Raw genomic sequence first — 16,153 nt, 5'->3', positions numbered from 1 at the left:
GGAAAGCCGCTTTTCCATGTGCACAGATGCCAAGATTATTGCAGTGATGTCCTCTCCTGTGCGCATGTGCTGCGTTACAGGGTCAGTTTCTAAGAACTCAGCCCAATCTAAACATCTGTTTCTCAGACAGCTTGATTGAAGGCCAGAAAGGAGCCTGGTCATTCAAGGGTGCTTGAAATGAACCTTAATAGCTTCCAGGCCCAGAGAAATCTCTGTGTTGCTGCCAGAGTTATCTGCAAAGGAGGGGGAAGAGCAGGCCTCAACTTTTTTTTATGTGACTAAATTATCCACCATCTGCAGCAAAGCTGTTGCCACATGGCTGTGTTAAGAAAATGGGAGGCCCTTAGCTCGTGTGAGTTGGTTTGGGAATCACAGAGAAGGTGGAAGTGATTTAATAAAGGCTGAACGTGCAGGCATAATATTTCTGTATGTGTTGTTTATACATAAATACATATTTTAAGAAGGTTTATTTCAATTTTGTGCACTCAAAAAATTGAGCTGTGAGAAAGAGAATGTGAACTATTCTAGAGACAACACAGATGCATTGCTTTTATTTGAATTTCCTTTGTTTAAACTTAAGCAATAGTATGGTGAGATTTGGGATAAGGATTATCTTTACCTTTTTACTGCTCAGAAGTTACTCTTTTATATGTTTTTGGCAGTTCTTTTCTCAATTTAAATATATATATATTTCTTAGAATTGTAAGAAAATTGGATTTTTTTTTATTTTATTTTATTAGTATAATCAAAATGTGCTTTATAAATAAACCCTTAGTTATGTTTTATTCCTTCTTTGCCCTGCTGTCCTCGGATGAAATTGTGCATTTTTACAGCATAGCCCTTGAGAAAATGCAGTGGTTTTTTGGACTGATTTCTTCTGCAGAGAGTATGGTTTTGGTTCTGTTCTGATAGTTTGCAACAGTTAGTTGCTTCTGAAACGTAGGGATCTGTATCTGATTGGTACCTTACCTATCTCATGGCTGTTCCTTAGTAATTTAAAGAAAAGCACCTATATTTCTGAGGCCAATAATCCAGCATAGCACAGCATGTTTGTCTGGAACCAGCTTTACAAGAAAGGACTTGGTGTCCACGTGGATTGAGCAGGACTGAACAGTCTGTGTGATAAAGGTCAAAATGCAGTGAGCTGAATTCCTTAATGAGATCTTAAAGAAATGATATTGACACTTGTGTCACTGTCAGAAAGGTAATTATTGGATGATGCCAAGAGTGGAACAGCTGTGTGATTGTGCAGGTGACCAAAGCACTGGCACAGACTGCTCAGAGTCTGCAGAGTCTCCTCTTGGAGGACGTGGGCATCCAGCTGCTCCAGATGTCTCTGCTTGAACAGGGATGGGCCCAGATGGACCCAGAGGTTCCTGTCCACCTCAGCCATCCTGTGATCTGCCATGGCAGATTTGATATGCTTACTCTGAGATGTGTGGTTGTGATTGCATTATGTTAATGTAGTCATTAATCAGTGCAGCTGTATTACTTAGTCATAACTTTGAGCTCCCTACAAATAGCTGTAATTTTCTTAATTTCAGTATATGAATATTTGTAGTGTTTCTTAGAATAACAGGAGTTTCTGAGATTTGTTTGATGCTTCTCTATGCTACCCTAAATTGCTGATTTTTAATTTTTTTAATTTGTTTCATGATACAATCATACAAAATTTCATTGAAAGACCAGCTTTCATTGAAAGCCATTGCTTCAGGCATCCGCCCCTTCTCTGAGGTTTTTATGCATGGCTGTAATGATCACTGATGTAATGTTCTCATTTGGGAAATGGCGTCTAGGTCCAAATTATGGCAGATAAAATTGTTTTGACTTAAATTCTCACTGCTGCAGTGCATGACAAAGCTCTCTCGAGGTGAGCTGTTCTCCTTTCATGATTTGTCTGATCTGCTGCTGTCAAGGCCGCTGGGAAAGACTTGCTTTTTTATGGTAAATGTTAGCAAAGAAACATGAGGGAAAGAATGTAACACTTGGCTTTTGTCAGCTTAATAGTATCAAAATAAGCCTGGTTATGTTGTATCTTCCTGTAGAACTTGGTAAGTCCAGAGTATAAGGCAAAGAGCTTTGATATCCTTTTTACACAACTTTAACGTAGCAAGTGGATTTGGTTTAGAAACACAGAAGCAACATGAAGACATTTTTGGTCATTTTTCTCAAAAGTGTATTAAGATTTCTTATGTATATATACATACTGCTTAGTGTTACTGTCCTGAAAAGCTGCTCTCTTCATCAGTGATGAAGAACGATACAGATACAGAGACTATGCAGAAAGAGGCTATGACCGCCATAGGACAAGCAGAGAGAAAGATGACCGACACAGAGAGAGGAGGCACAGAGAGAAAGAAGATACGAGACACAAATCATCTCGAAGGTTTGATTTTTTTTTTTTTTTAATAGGATACTAAAGACTTAACCATGTTAAAAAAATATTTTTTTAAAAGAACCCCAAACAAACTGGAGTTCTGTGGAAAGACTGTAAACACTTAGATGTACTACTTGGAACAAGTCTGCTGTATAAAATGTGGACAGACAAAAAACAGTGTTTGTGCAGGGTAACTTCATATTGATGCACGTGACTGTTTTAGATAGTGAATAGAAATTATGAATTTGGGGAAAAAAATCTAGAATGATGGGTCAGAAAGAGGTAGAGTGAAGCTGACATTCATCAGCATTAACACATGAACATAGTGAAATAACTTATTTTCACTCCATAGGAATTGTTCATCTTGATCCTTTTTGAATTAGAAATTCAGGGGAAGGGGATAAATAAGAATGTTAAACTTCTAGGAATACTAGTAGGGATGTGACATAACTAGAATTATTACTATTAGAATATGGGTTGCAAATCTAAAAAATTATTCAAACATCGCAGTAAAAAAAAAAAACAGGCAGTGTGAATGTGCATGGCACTACTTGAACAATTCAGCTTGATTCTGATATCCAACTATGTGGGACAGAACAGGAGAAGGTGCCAGATTTCAAGTATGAACGCAAAGGCTGTAGTTTTCAGTAGTCTAACAAAGGGAAGCTGAAGTGTCATGCAATTGCTTGAGGTGTATTTTCCCTCTTTTTATTTAGTAACAGCAGGCGCCGTCACGACAGTGAAGAAGGGGACAGCCACAGAAGGCACAAACACAAAAAATCCAAACGAAGCAAAGAAGGAAAAGAAGCCAGCAGTGAACCTGCTCCTGAGCAGGAAAACACTGAAGCTGCCCCCGTGGAATAGGCTTGTGTGATTTTTGCCTATTCGCATATATATTAGTGCCAGAAATAGATTACTATAAATCTTGTTATTTTTCTGGTTATTAAAATGATTTGTTCTTAATCTTGTTCTGTTAGTACAAAATTGAAAGTTACTTGGTTTTTGTTTTGGTTTTGGTTGTTTTTTTTTGTTGTTGTTTGGGGGTTTTTTGTTTTGTTTTGGTTTTTTTTGAAAATAAAAGAATAAATTTTTCAGATTAAGATTCCTGGGCTGACTTTCACTTTTAAGAAGCAGTGAGAAAACATCTTACAGCTAGAGAATGATGCTCTTTCAACATATGTAGGGATTTGAAACTCTTTGTATTTGATCGTCTCCTTTTTTCGTAAGCCGGTGGGGAAGGTCATTCTTCTGCCGGCTTTAGAAGCAGTGTGCACTCACTTTATTATGCACCAACATCTGGAACAGTGTGAGTTCAGTATAGCTTTTGGAGGTCACGTTTGAAAAGATCATCCTTTACTGCAGGGACAGGAAGAAAATTGCGGACTCTTCAAGAGCTTTATACTGAAGCGTAATGAGAACAAGAGGGGAAGGGGAAAGGTGCAGACTGTTCTCAGTCTGAGGGAACGCTGAGTGAGTGGTGATCATACACTTGGTAATTACATCTGGTTTGTGTGGGCGCATAAGGAAGAATTAAACTGGATAATCATCCCTGCTGCTTTTCAGTGGCTTAAGAGAAAGTTCATTTTAGTCTCTGTTCTAGGGGACAGCTGTGCCTAACGTGATAAAGATGAACAAACACAGCCTCTCCGCATTGCTGGCTTCTAGGAGAAACAAAAATAAGACTTTGAAAAATGAGTATCTTGCAGAGAAAGGCAAAGAACTATTTTAAGAAAAAAAATAACAAGTCCATCATCACTTTCAGATTACCTTCTAGCACAGTGACATGTGAGATTGGTATGGCAGCACAGCAGAAGTTACACTTTGTCATCAGGGTACAGGTTCATTTTCTTTTGGATGAAAATAACATCTGTACAAGTACACAGTTACAGTTATTTTTAATAATTTTAGAAATTCACAGTTTTACAGACTAACAAATGGTACTTGAAAGTCTTCAAAATATCAGCTTCATGCTGACCCGAAAAAGTACACATAACCAAAGTGCTATTCATGTGTTGGATAAAAACCTTCACCTGATTTTTGCAATTAGAAAAATTGCAAGGATTTTTTCTGTAGGTTATTCAAGGATTTCTTCTCCTAAATCAAAATAAAGTGGGTGAGCAGGAGGTGCTGCTCCCTGAATTTCATTACTATTATAATGCATTATATAGATATATAAAAAACAAAAAAAAAGCTTGAGGACATGGGGAAGAAATAACTTAAGTCTGTAGCTTAAATCACTCTAAAGTGATTCTTTGACACGTGTCTTTGCTTTGTCTAAACTTGGCTTTTCTTGACATGCAGGTTGAAATTTCACAAACCATTTCTTTATAAACACATATTTGGCCTCCCAAAAAGCAAAGATGGCCGACATCTGTGGTGTTTCTTGTTTTTGTTTGCCTTTCTTCTGTGTTAAATTACTTCTTGAAATCTCCATGAAGATTTGTTTTATAAAAAAGTGCCAGGCCAGGAGACAATCGTGAGAGTAATTTTTCCTTTCAGTTCTTTGAGCATCCTTGCCAAGCAGGTGTGCATCATTCCTGATGTGTTTCTGCCATTGACAGCGAGGAGGATATCACCACATCTGAAAAAACAAAAGGCAAAATATGAGAATATTAAACAAAGACACTTCTCCTTGGGCAGTGCCAAAGTATGTCCATTCATTGGGTAGAAGTGCTACCATTATTTTCAGGCTCACCGCTGTTCATGAATAAGGGAGCAGAGCAGTATTGAGCAGTGTCCTGTCACTGTCTACCCAAGTAAAAAGTTGGTTCTCCTGCTCTAATCCCCTTTTAAATACTGTGTAGTATTGTGGTTGGATGGTTTTGTTGTTTGGTTTGGCTTTTATTTGAGCTGGGGATGTAGAAAAGCTCCTCTGCTGGCATTCTTTTTATTGCCCTAGAAATCAAATGCATCTTTTACTTATACTTGAGATTGCTAAGAAAGCCATACAGAAATACTCTACAATGAAAGTAAGTCTGTTTAAGTTCAGGACAGTTGTGTCCTGTTTTCAGAGCTTAATTCTGTACTCCACTGAGCTCACTAGAAATTTTTAATTTGTTAATATGAAGTATGCTTTGTCTTCCTACCTGTCAGGGGATTCCTTTTACTTTCCCATTTACAGCGTTCAAGCAAAGCATGTTTAAAAAATCTGGATGAAAGACAACCTAGTGAGAAGTAGCATTTCCCATTACCTGATTCTTCCATCGTTGTATGCTGGTGTTCCCCCAACAATGGATTTGATAAAGAAAGGTTTGTTTCCAGTGTGTTCTTCATAGCCTCCTACAATGCTGAAGCCGAGGCTCCCGGATGTATTTCTTCGTAATACAATTTCTTTGCAGCTGTACAAATACCTGAAACAAAGCAGTCTGATTAAATGTCTTACGACTAACTCCAGATTAATGAGGCATCTGCTTCTTCATATGCTCATAGAGTGTTTTGGAGATGTGAAATAACAGCAAAGTTCCCTTGTAGTAAACACTTGCCGTTTCCTTCTTTACTTCAGTGCTGCTTTCCACTACCCATTATCCTAGAAGTGAAAGAACTAGCTCATCTTGAATTTAAAATAATAAATCAGTGGGTTCACATGGTAAGATTTAATGGAAATGTTCTAGTTACTACTGAAAGTGATGAAAACACTCTCAGACTGGATTTAATATTTCTAAGCTGTAATTCCAGAAACTGTATTTCATTTGCCTCATACAATCCAGTGACTGCTTTTATCTTCTGTATGTGATTAATTGTGTCAAAAGTAGCCAGGCATTGAGAACTAAAAAAAAAATCCAAGGCCAATGCATTGAGCCAGAATTACAGCAGTAGCAGAGATCACACAAAGAAGAATACCGGGAAGAAGGAATCCTGAGCTTTTCTTGCCAAGCAACACGGTGAGTTGGAGCATGGAGGATGAGCAGATCCCATTCATTTCAGTCAGCACTGGAGTACTGAGTCTGCTGTTGGAAACAGCTTGTTCTGATTGTAACAACTATCAGTATTTTTGCTAAGAGAGCTGCAGTCTGCCTCTCCTGCCTCTTTTAAATGTATTTTATGATATTGTAGGATCATAGAATCCTTAGAAGGGACCTCTGAGGATCATCTAGTCCAACTCCCCTGCAATGAACAGGGACACCACAGCTAGATCATGTTGCCCAGGGCCTGATCCAGCATTGCCTTGAAAGTCTCCAGGGATAGGGCATCAACTAGCTTATGCTTATTCAAAGTTTAGCTGAAACAAAGAATAGGGGAAATTAAGAGCTGTGTGAGGATTATACTCTTACATTTTGCATATGGCTCATGAGTACATTACTTAGAATGCCTGTTCTTTTCATTTTAACCCGTTAGAAAAAAAAAATAAATAAATTAGTTACAGAACAACGGAGGCTGTCCTTAATCCACTCATCATTATCAGTTTGCCCAGGAATGACTGAAAAGCCTGAAAATCCTTTTGCTGTTCCACATCCAAACAGACAAGTTGGCCTACAGCAAAAACTGCAACAAGCTCTATTCAGAAACACTTTAGGTTTCTAAGAAACAGCTGACCTTTCTTCCATAGAAGGATTAATAACCTTATCTCAGAGACCACTATGTCTAGTGTTTTTAAATTTTGCCAAATAATGCTTTTGCTGTGTTTCACAGCAGGATTTTATAGTAGTAATCAATTAATCCCCCAGGGCCTACAAATATTCACCTGCTGCCAGGATGGTAGGTATATAATGTTTGTGCAGGCTGCTAATGTAAGAAACAGGTGATACTTTTTTTTTCTTTCGTCAGCAGCCAGGCATTAGTACTTTACCATCTGTGGACTTAAATGTGCAAAATCACTCAGGACCTCTGTGTTTGATGGTACTTATCAAGGTCATGACCAAGCAGTGCCAGGGCCCAGCCGGTAGTGCTATTATGCTGTGTTGGTTTGAGGGACAGGGGCTTTGCTTCCCAGCATGATGGTCTTTACCTAAGGAAACTGGAAGGTAAAATCCTGATGCTATAGAAAAGCTGTCAAGCAGGTAAAGGCATGAGGAGAGGACACAGTAAAGACATACATGCATTGTGTACAACATTCTGTAAAAACAACAGCTACACAGTTTCCATCAATCTGGAAGGCACAAATACATGCTATCAAGATCTATGCTAGATGTAAGAGATTGCTTGCCAGTATTAGCACATGCTGTACATAATTACCAAGCCAAAAGGTATTTTTCTTTAATGCAATGGCTGAGTTTCAGTTGCCCATTGCCCTTGCACCGTATCTTGAATTGGAATAAACTGATGTTCTGATGTTATAGAGCACCAAACTCATTTCCTTTAGGACAAACGAGGTACATCTCGCTCCAGTATTTTTTTGAATTAATTTCAGCACCACACAGTTTCTGATCATCTGGTGATGTTCCTACTTTGCAGATTTGCAGGGACTTGCTGAAATCAAACCAGAAGATCACTCCCACTTACCTGAAGTCAGTCCTGAAACCACCTGTCCTCAGCATGGCTGTTTTGTTCTGGAGATGGACTCCTATGTCCTGCCCCAGTGCCCCATTCCACCTATTGCTGGCAAAGGGCTGTAACCTGCCTCTTTAAAATGGACTTTCACCTATAGGATACAGGGCACAAACACGGCAATGCACCACTCATAAGACATTCATCAGTGCTGCTGGGAACATTAACGTAATGCCAGGAGCCCAACACATGGGATGCCAAGCTACATCCCAGGCTGTTCCTGCAGTGTCCTGAGCAAAGAGCAGCCTGAAGAGAGGTATTTCATTTGGCTCTTTCCAGCTGCATAGTAATCAAGGCAAGCTAAGAAGTGCCACAGAAAGAAAATGAAACAGTATTTGCGTCAGCTGCAGATGCTTAGTGTGCCTGAGTAGATTAGTTTTCTGTGGTGGTGACCCCCAGCCCAAGTGATCTGACCCAGTTAAGCTGCCATAACCCACTAAACTGCAAGTAGTCCAAAGTGAACTGTCTAGGAGCAAAGCTGTTTGCAGCCTTTTGCTACTATCTGTAAGCACGCCAGTGGTCAAAAAGTTGAGGACAAGGAGTATTTTATGTGTGAGCTGCCTCAGATTTGAGAATTGAGGATAAGCAGCCTAGACACAGACCTATCATAAGAAATACCACATCCAAGCATCAGTTACTGCTGCACGAGGAGTTTAAAATTGCCTGTTTTTAACAGCAATGTACAGTTCCCTCCTATTACAAAGCATAGGCAGCTCCATGATCTGGGAGCCAAAGCCAACCTGGCAGCAGAAGAACAGCAGCAATAAGATTGGAAAAACAGGGCACTTCCCTCTGCCTGCAACAGGGGAGCATCTGGCACCTGAGTGGAGCGAAGTTTGAGAAGTGCGCCTCAAGAGCCTGGAGGGAGTTAATTTGGAAGAACTTCCCTCCCAGCTCCATGTTTAGGCCAAGTACTACCCCTGGTTTGCAGAATGACTTTGGCCAACTCCTGTCTTTCTTGTCTCACTTTGCAGATGAGCAAAAGCACTCGTGTGAAGTACTAATGCTTGTAAATGTTATGACAGGATGATCTATAAAGTATTTTTAAGTGCTAGCTGGGGGAAGGAAACGTAAGGAGAGAAAAGAAAGGAGAGCGGGAGCACAAGCTGGAGTGAGAGAAATGTCACAGGACTAGGGAAATGCTTTTCACCAGCTGCTGCACATTATTTGCTCTGTGCATTCTTAACAACATTTCCCTCCAACAATAAACGTGACCTGTCTTCCTCAACAACAAAAAATTAAATTAGCTACCCTGAAATAAGTCTCCAGGCTGGAGTGCTTACGTTTCTGCATCAATGTTTCCTACAGCCCGCAGCCCCTGCGCCCATGCAGTCCAAGTTTTGACAGATGTCAGATTCACATGTGTGTCTATTTTATAACCACCCCGTACTGGACCATGCTACAGAAAGAACAGAGAAGTTGTTTACGTACTAGCAAATCACAGAAAAGCTATTGAGGCCAATATTAAGATTGCCAAAATTCAAGTGAGTTCCCCAAACGTTGAATTGTGCAGGACAGCTTTTCTAAGGCTGTGAGCTTCAGTGAGATAACGTGTCTGCCTCATTCTGCTGCTACTGACTGGATCCAGAAGTTTTTCTCACATAGGTATGCACTGTCCATCTTCCCGAATACCTCATGTGATCTCATACAGTGATGATTTTGACATTGCTACCTTACCACCAGCTGTTTCAGTTGTTCTTAGATGCAGGCACCTTGGAGCAGTCCCTCTGGTAAATGGTATGGTTTTACTTCATGCTCCTTGCTCGTTGGTTGCACACCAGGCACCCTTACCCAGACGGGCCTGTCTGAAGTGTGTGTGGATGGAGAATCATTTTCTGTACCAGCTTGGAAATCCATGGGATTTCTGGAAATACCTCAAGATCTATTGGATTTTAATCCCTGCCAAAAGCATACTGAAGGGCAGGTAGGGAAAGGCTGAATGCTCAGATTGGAGGGAAATAAGCTCATATGATACTTTCATATGAGCACGCACTGTGGGGGAAAGTGAAGACTCCAACTGTACCTAATGAGCAAATTCAGATCTGATCCTCATGCCCCACATGCACCAACTAACTCCTTCTGAGGATGAAGTACACCTTTGTTACCATCACTCCTGCCCAACCCTGGCCCCTATCTCAGCCTGGTGGTGGGACCGGCGTGCTGGACCAGCATACTAATGCTCTGCCCCGGGTTGGCAGAGAAAGGCCACACTGTGCTTGCCATTGCAGCTGGGATGAGAGCACAATGAGCTTCCTGTTTGCAAGCTTGCTGACATTGGGGCTAATTTTCCTTCAGACTAAACGGCTGGTAATGGCTTAACACATGCAGCCTTTGGAAGGGGGGATAGAGGGAGCTTAAATACTGCTTTTAAATGAAGAAAAAAATACCTCCCTTTTCCTCACACACTTCAAAGCAGTACTGATGGATGGGAATACCAGGTGCGAGTCTGCAGCACTGTGGAGCTCTGTCCTTCACCTCAGTCACCTCAATGAGGACGTGGGAACTTTGGGCAGCTGTGGGTAGGAGATGAAAAGCAGGCAGTTCAGGCTGTCTATGCAACAGAGCAAAGGTGCACTGACACCAGGAGCAAGCAGGGTGCAAACAGGGTGCATTGCTTGTGCCCATTTAGCTATGGACTTGAACGCAGGACTCAGCATCATAAGGCCTGCTCTGCTTGCCTCCTTCTCTACAGGGAGCATTACTCATGCTCCGGTGCTGCACGTTATCACCTGTAAAATGCAGTGGTCACACTCAGGAACACAGAGGAAGCGATCAGGAGTGATAACCTCACTATTTCTACCTGCCTGCAGTACGACTGGGAGAGAGGAGTTCACCATTCCTGGGGGAGCAAGTGATAGGCTATTGGTTTTCTGCTTTTTCTTGTTACTGCTTTTCCTTCACAGTAGTAAGAGCTCAGTCCACTCCACTGCAGAAGGAACCTCCCATCCATTGGTGACAGACACACAACCAGCCTGCTCTATTCAAAAATATTAGCTTCAGATGGGCTCACAGAGCACACCCACGCAAGGCACCACTTGGCCATCAAAGCAGAGCTTGCTGCAAGGTGAAGGAGCTCAACATGGCTCAAGGCACGAGGAGGAAGAGCATCAAATCTCTGTGCAGGTGGGAAGGTGAGGTCATGTCCTGAATTTGAGCAAGGCCGCCTGTGCTGCAGACTGTCTCTTCTCACAAGAGAAAGAGACTTTCTGAACCTCCACTGGCTTCAGGAATACAGGTGGAAGTAGCTAGTCGGCTGAACTCTTCATTCTTTGAGGCAGGGGAAGGAGGGTTGCCGCCAGTGATGCTGGCTTTGTGCCTCCATAGACTCACAGCACGTCCTCAGTTTGTACTCCACAAAATGTCTCTGAAGCTGCAGGTATACGCTGTGTGCACCAACTGGGAGAGAACTTCACGGCATGCGACGTGGCTTTCATTATCCTTTCTGAAAGGACAACACAGCTGCTTCCTGCGTGTGACAAATGTGCTTCTTCCAGTCGGGGGTGGGGTGAAGAGAGGTGATCTGGAGATGCTGGCCAACTGTATGCACTGTGCAACATCTGGGCAAAGCCAAACAATCCAGCTGCCTTTGGCAAGGGAGAATGAAGGCTGTGCAGCTTGGGAGCAGCAGGAGGGGCAGCTCTGCCTTCTGCAGGGTGGTCGAGCCAAGGCCTCCATACAAGTTCTTCCTCTCTCTCCCTAAGTGCCAGATACGTTTTCAGGACTGGAACAACTCAGGATACTTCCCTCCCTTGCGAGGGGATCTGCGTGTCTATTTTTCCATGTACACATACCCGCTTACAAAAGGGAGGTATTTAGAGGAAAGTCTGTGACGGAGCCTGGATTTAATTAACATGTCAGGGCAATGAATCAAGCCAAAAGAGAGAACTGCCAGAGAACACAAATCTTTCCTCCCACTCCCCCTTCAGCAGGAGGCGGCCATTGCCAAACTCACCGGGGCAGCCCCAGCCACGTCACCCAGGACGGTGTCCACTCGCTGTGCTCGGCGGCCTCGCTGCGCTCCTGGCCGTCACATGTCCTCATCTCCAGGGCCTTGAGCACCACGGAAGAGCTGGTGTTTTTCAGAAGGGCCACAGCCTCGTTCCGGCTGACCCCTGTCAGGTCGATCCCGTTCACATTCAAGAGGATATCACCTGTGATAAAAAGAGATGGTTGAAAAGCCCCCGCTGGTGTTGCTAAGATGCATCCCCATCGATAACAAGCAAAATCCAGAGCCAAGAGCTTGCTGTCTAATGAAGCTGTTGATGGCACCACCTAACCTACATCCCATAAACGCTGCGGTTGTCCTTGCAGAGGGACACCCTTCTTCAAATCTGGGGTGCTCTTGCAGCACCCCATCTGCATCCCCTGTGCTGGCAGCCCCAGCACTGCTGAGTGAACCTCTCCTGTGGTCTGCCCCGGGAGGCAAGCAAAACTCTTAAGGCTGCTCAAAACCTTGGAAGCCTATGGTACTGTTGTAACATCATGTATTCATTTGTTTCCAATTTTATCAAATTAACCAGGCTGAATTTTCCATGCTGGGTTGTCTGCTTCATAATGAATCTATTTTTTTAAATATTTTTTTTTATATTTTGGAAAATGCATCCCACTGAGAGGCAGTTATTTCCCAGCAGGAGGAGAGGGGAAAAGCTGCCTGTTTGCTCCTGTTGTTGCACTGTCACACGTGTGAGGAAAAGTTACAGTTCCTGCAAACGAGATCCCTACATAGGCTGGGGTGGGTTGCAGGGCTCAAAAAGACCAATTCTCTCCCTGTTCTGACTGTCCTGGTGCTGTGAGGAGCAGAGTAATTCCTTCTGTGCAGTCAGAAATTCTCTGCAGCTTTGGGACAGTGTGACCCAGGTGAAGCTGAGAAGACACAGCACCCCCAGAACAGTGGCATCTGTCACCATTCCTCTACCCTCTATCAGTTCCTGCAAAAAAGACTGAAAAAATACACCTCAACTTGCTCCAGATGGCTTGTGCTCATGGAGGGGGAGAATCCATGAATGCCTCTGGTTGCATCAAGAGCCAAATGGAGGTACGACGCCAATGTTTTTAGGCAAGATGTTGAGCCACAAGGCATTAGCATTACTTCATATACGATGGGAATTCTGTTCAGCTATCTCTCTTAGAGCTCATAAATTATATGACAAACAAGCTCAGAAATGTACATAAAAAACCCCAGAACAATCATTTCATAATGAAGATTTCAGCAGTTAAGAGATAGTGGTGCAGGCTTTTTTTTTTTTTTTTTTTGTGAAAAATGGTTGTTTCCTACCACAATACGCCTACATTTCCCTTCACAGAGGTGGTTGCTGCTGTGAATTATGCCTTTTCTGGGGGCTGACTTGAGACCCTCTCATCTGCCGCCTCCCAACAGAAGCCTCTGGGACAGCTGAAAGTGTCAGGGCATGATGCTTTTGCACTATCCCTGCTTTTTAAAGGAACCCTTTGAATTAAAGCAGGCTGCCAAGATCCCCATCTTTTTACCTGTTTTTATCCTGCTGTCTCTGCTGATAACTCCTCCTGGTTCAACGCTTATCACATAGATAGGCAAATCCCATTCTCGGTTTGTTGCTCCGCCTGCCACAGTCATTCCCAGTGATTCCGTGTGATCTTTCCGGACAGCCACCACCTTCTCATGACAGGTGACAGTGTGAAGAGTGCTCTGTGATAGCAAAAACAGCAACAATAAACGCGTTGAGCATGGAGACCCCCTGACAGCTTAAGCAATTTCTACTGAAGCAAGTATTCACCAGGAAACACTTAGGGAATACCAAAGCACTTGACAGCTGCTTAACATGCTTGGGCTTAGGTTCTGCAGAGTCAGAGGTACAGCCAAAATAATCCACACTTTAAGGTCAGACACAGCCCCCACTGAACTCAGAAGAGTCTTAGCCATGAAACTCTGAGGAGTAGGTCTTTGAAATGTAAATATGGAGAATGATTAAAAAGAAGAAGAAGAAAGAAAAGTTCTTGATGCTAAGATCAGCTAGGACCACCAGTATTCCTCACTTCTGTAATGATCAGGCTATGAAGAGCCCTGCCCCTCTTGCAGAAGCCCTCTTGGAGCTAGAATAGCTGCTAAATGTATTTCACACGTAACGCCCGCCCCCTTCTCATTCACAAGTGTGACCTCACATTCATGATATGCAAAAATAATCTATAAATCTCATTTAAAGCCACATTAATCTCCTCCAATAAATTTCAAATCCCACAAGGACATCCCACCTCGATTCTTGTGCCAGCAGAGCAGAAAGAGGAGCAGGCGGGCCTGTGGCTGCTCCTGCCACTACCGAGGTGGAGGAAGGGAAAGAGCAGCAACAGAGTTATATGGGAATAGTGAGGAAAAAGGAACAGTCTTGGTAAGAATTCTGAGGTGCAGGGACAGCAATGTGGAGTGCTTGCTTATACATAGTGCTGGAACGGCTTCATTTTGGGGAAGCCGCAGACCCTTGGGAACAAAAAGGCAAAGAAATTGGTGAAAAAGATCTCTTCATCACTGCAAGTAACAGCAAACTGAGGCAGATGTTTGGACACAGCAACCTCTGTGCGCAGCACATGGGCACTGTGTCAGAGTCAGTGGGTCTACGGCTTCCAACTGAACCTGAGGATTTATGACATTGGAAGGGCACTACTAATTTTCACAAACAACGCAGTTTGTAATTCTGTAACAAAATATGCAATTTTGATTTAGGTTGAACCCAGAGCAATCCTGTTACTCTTGCCACGTCCGTCATGTCCCACACACCGTCATGTCCCACACACCAATGCTGGCTGCTAAGCCAGACAGGGCTCTATTTTTCAGGAATCAGTGCTTTCTAAACAGTGCTGGCAAATAAATTGTCCTGTTACATTTCAGGAAAGAATCATAAAAGCAGTGGTAGTTGTATACTCAAGCATGTAGGATCAGTTTTCCTTTGAAGCTGCTCTATCCACATGTCCTTTTACATGGCTTCAGATAGAGAGGAATTAGGGTGGTTCAGTTGAGACAAAGGCAGTGATGAAAGTGAAGCAAAGCCTTTTTTAGTAAACACACGTAGAGCTTTCCTGGAAGGACCACTGATAATGAATAAACCAGTTGAAAGGCGGTGTTTATCAGTGACTGCATTGCAATGCATTCTCTTCCAAACAATTGTCCTCCTCTGTCATTTTGAAGTGACCTCAGAGGTCAGAAGAAAAATATAACAGTTCATTTTCTCCTTTTTAAAAAATATCTGGGGATATGTTTACTGTAAGATAAATATTTACAGTAGATTATCACAACATCAAAGCCACGATGCATGTCTTGAAGGCAAAGTACATAGCTGTGTCTGGAAGATGCACTTCACCTGAGGGCTAACCTGCTTGTATGTCCACAGAACATCTCCTGTTTAAGCAATGGGATGACTTACGTATTGGGCATTTAGTGAGAGAGGAGCAAGAGATCAGTTCCAATTAAAAACAAGTGTTGTTTAATTAATGGCAAAGCTCCCACTGACTTCAAAGAAATCAAATCTGGCCTATTTCTTATTTCCAGCCCTGCTCAACAGCCTCTGCTGCACAAGAAAGTGTTCCTGACATCTTCTCTTTTCTGAATCCAGGCAGAAACCACATCCCCCCACCCTGCAGACCAGAATATGGTTTACAAGGCCCCAAGTCTCCCAGCACACCATACACAGCCCATCACAGCCATTGCAAAAGGAGGTGGCATTACATGCCCAATTACCATCGGTACCAGCCTGAAAGAGCTGCCTTCTCACTCTGTCCAGATGGATGCAAGCTGATTGTAGGGCAACAGCTTGGCCCAAAGTGATTTCTCAGCCCTTGTATGAACAAGGTGGCTGCTGGAAGCTAGAGTTCACTCTCGGCACCAAATGCAAGGCTTACAAGTACTTGCAGCCCATATTTATGTACATGAGAGCTGCTTCCCTTAAAGAGAGTGTTCCTGACATGCTAACACCACCCACTAAGGTAAGCCCAGGGGAAAAAATAAACAGCTAAAATTCATAAAAATTCAGGTCAGTTAGCAATCATTCTATCTGTCACACGTAACAAAGCAACTCCACCAATGGCAGCAGGTAGCAGATCCACAAACCACACACATGTAGCAAACTCCCTTGATAGTAAACTGCAGCCAGTATGCACTGTGCTGCCTTGTGTGTGAGCAGGAGCACATGCTGCACTTGGACACTGTGCAGACCCTAGGCCTGCAAGCATTCCGCCTGCACTAATGTCTATTTAAAAAAAAATAACATTTTAAGCCTGCCAAAGCTTAGAGTTTAAAGATCTTGAATTGCAAATGATGCCCAGTTG

The 16,153-nt window shown here is 42.8% G+C and overlaps 2 protein-coding genes across 12 annotated transcripts in view; one reads left to right on the top strand and one right to left on the bottom strand.

Moving 5' to 3' along the window:
• The window catches only part of FIP1L1 (factor interacting with PAPOLA and CPSF1), a 40,456-nt gene extending 37,116 nt beyond the window's left edge, over window positions 1–3,340 (top strand). For all 5 annotated transcript variants that reach the window (XM_090139443.1, XM_031588586.2, XM_031588585.2 and 2 more), the window contains 2 exons: window positions 2,249–2,386; window positions 3,094–3,340. In XM_090139443.1, coding sequence (XP_089995569.1) covers window positions 2,249–2,386; window positions 3,094–3,241 — 286 coding nt within the window. In that variant the 3' untranslated portion in view covers window positions 3,242–3,340. The remainder of the gene's footprint in view (window positions 1–2,248; window positions 2,387–3,093) is intronic.
• Window positions 3,341–3,487: 147 nt separating this feature from the next.
• Window positions 3,488–16,153, bottom strand: part of LNX1 (ligand of numb-protein X 1) — a 103,065-nt gene continuing 90,399 nt past the window's right edge. For 5 of the 7 annotated variants that reach the window (XM_090139436.1, XM_090139433.1, XM_090139439.1 and 2 more), the window contains 3 exons: window positions 13,349–13,526; window positions 11,814–12,012; window positions 8,830–11,557 (listed from right to left, as the gene is read on the bottom strand). In XM_090139436.1, coding sequence (XP_089995562.1) covers window positions 11,188–11,557; window positions 11,814–12,012; window positions 13,349–13,526 — 747 coding nt within the window. In that variant the 3' untranslated portion in view covers window positions 8,830–11,187. Of the gene's footprint in view, window positions 4,959–5,568; window positions 5,728–8,829; window positions 11,558–11,813; window positions 12,013–13,348; window positions 13,527–16,153 lie in introns of those variants that run through there. The other 2 variants (XM_090139437.1, XM_090139440.1) reach the window with 1 other exon arrangement.

This window comes from Phasianus colchicus, chromosome 4 (genome assembly GCF_987193195.1).
Source record: "Phasianus colchicus chromosome 4, bPhaCol1.hap1.1, whole genome shotgun sequence".
NCBI lineage: Eukaryota > Metazoa > Chordata > Aves > Galliformes > Phasianidae > Phasianus > Phasianus colchicus.
Note: the sequence above shows the minus strand (reverse complement) of the source record. Positions and strands in the feature narration are given on the sequence as shown.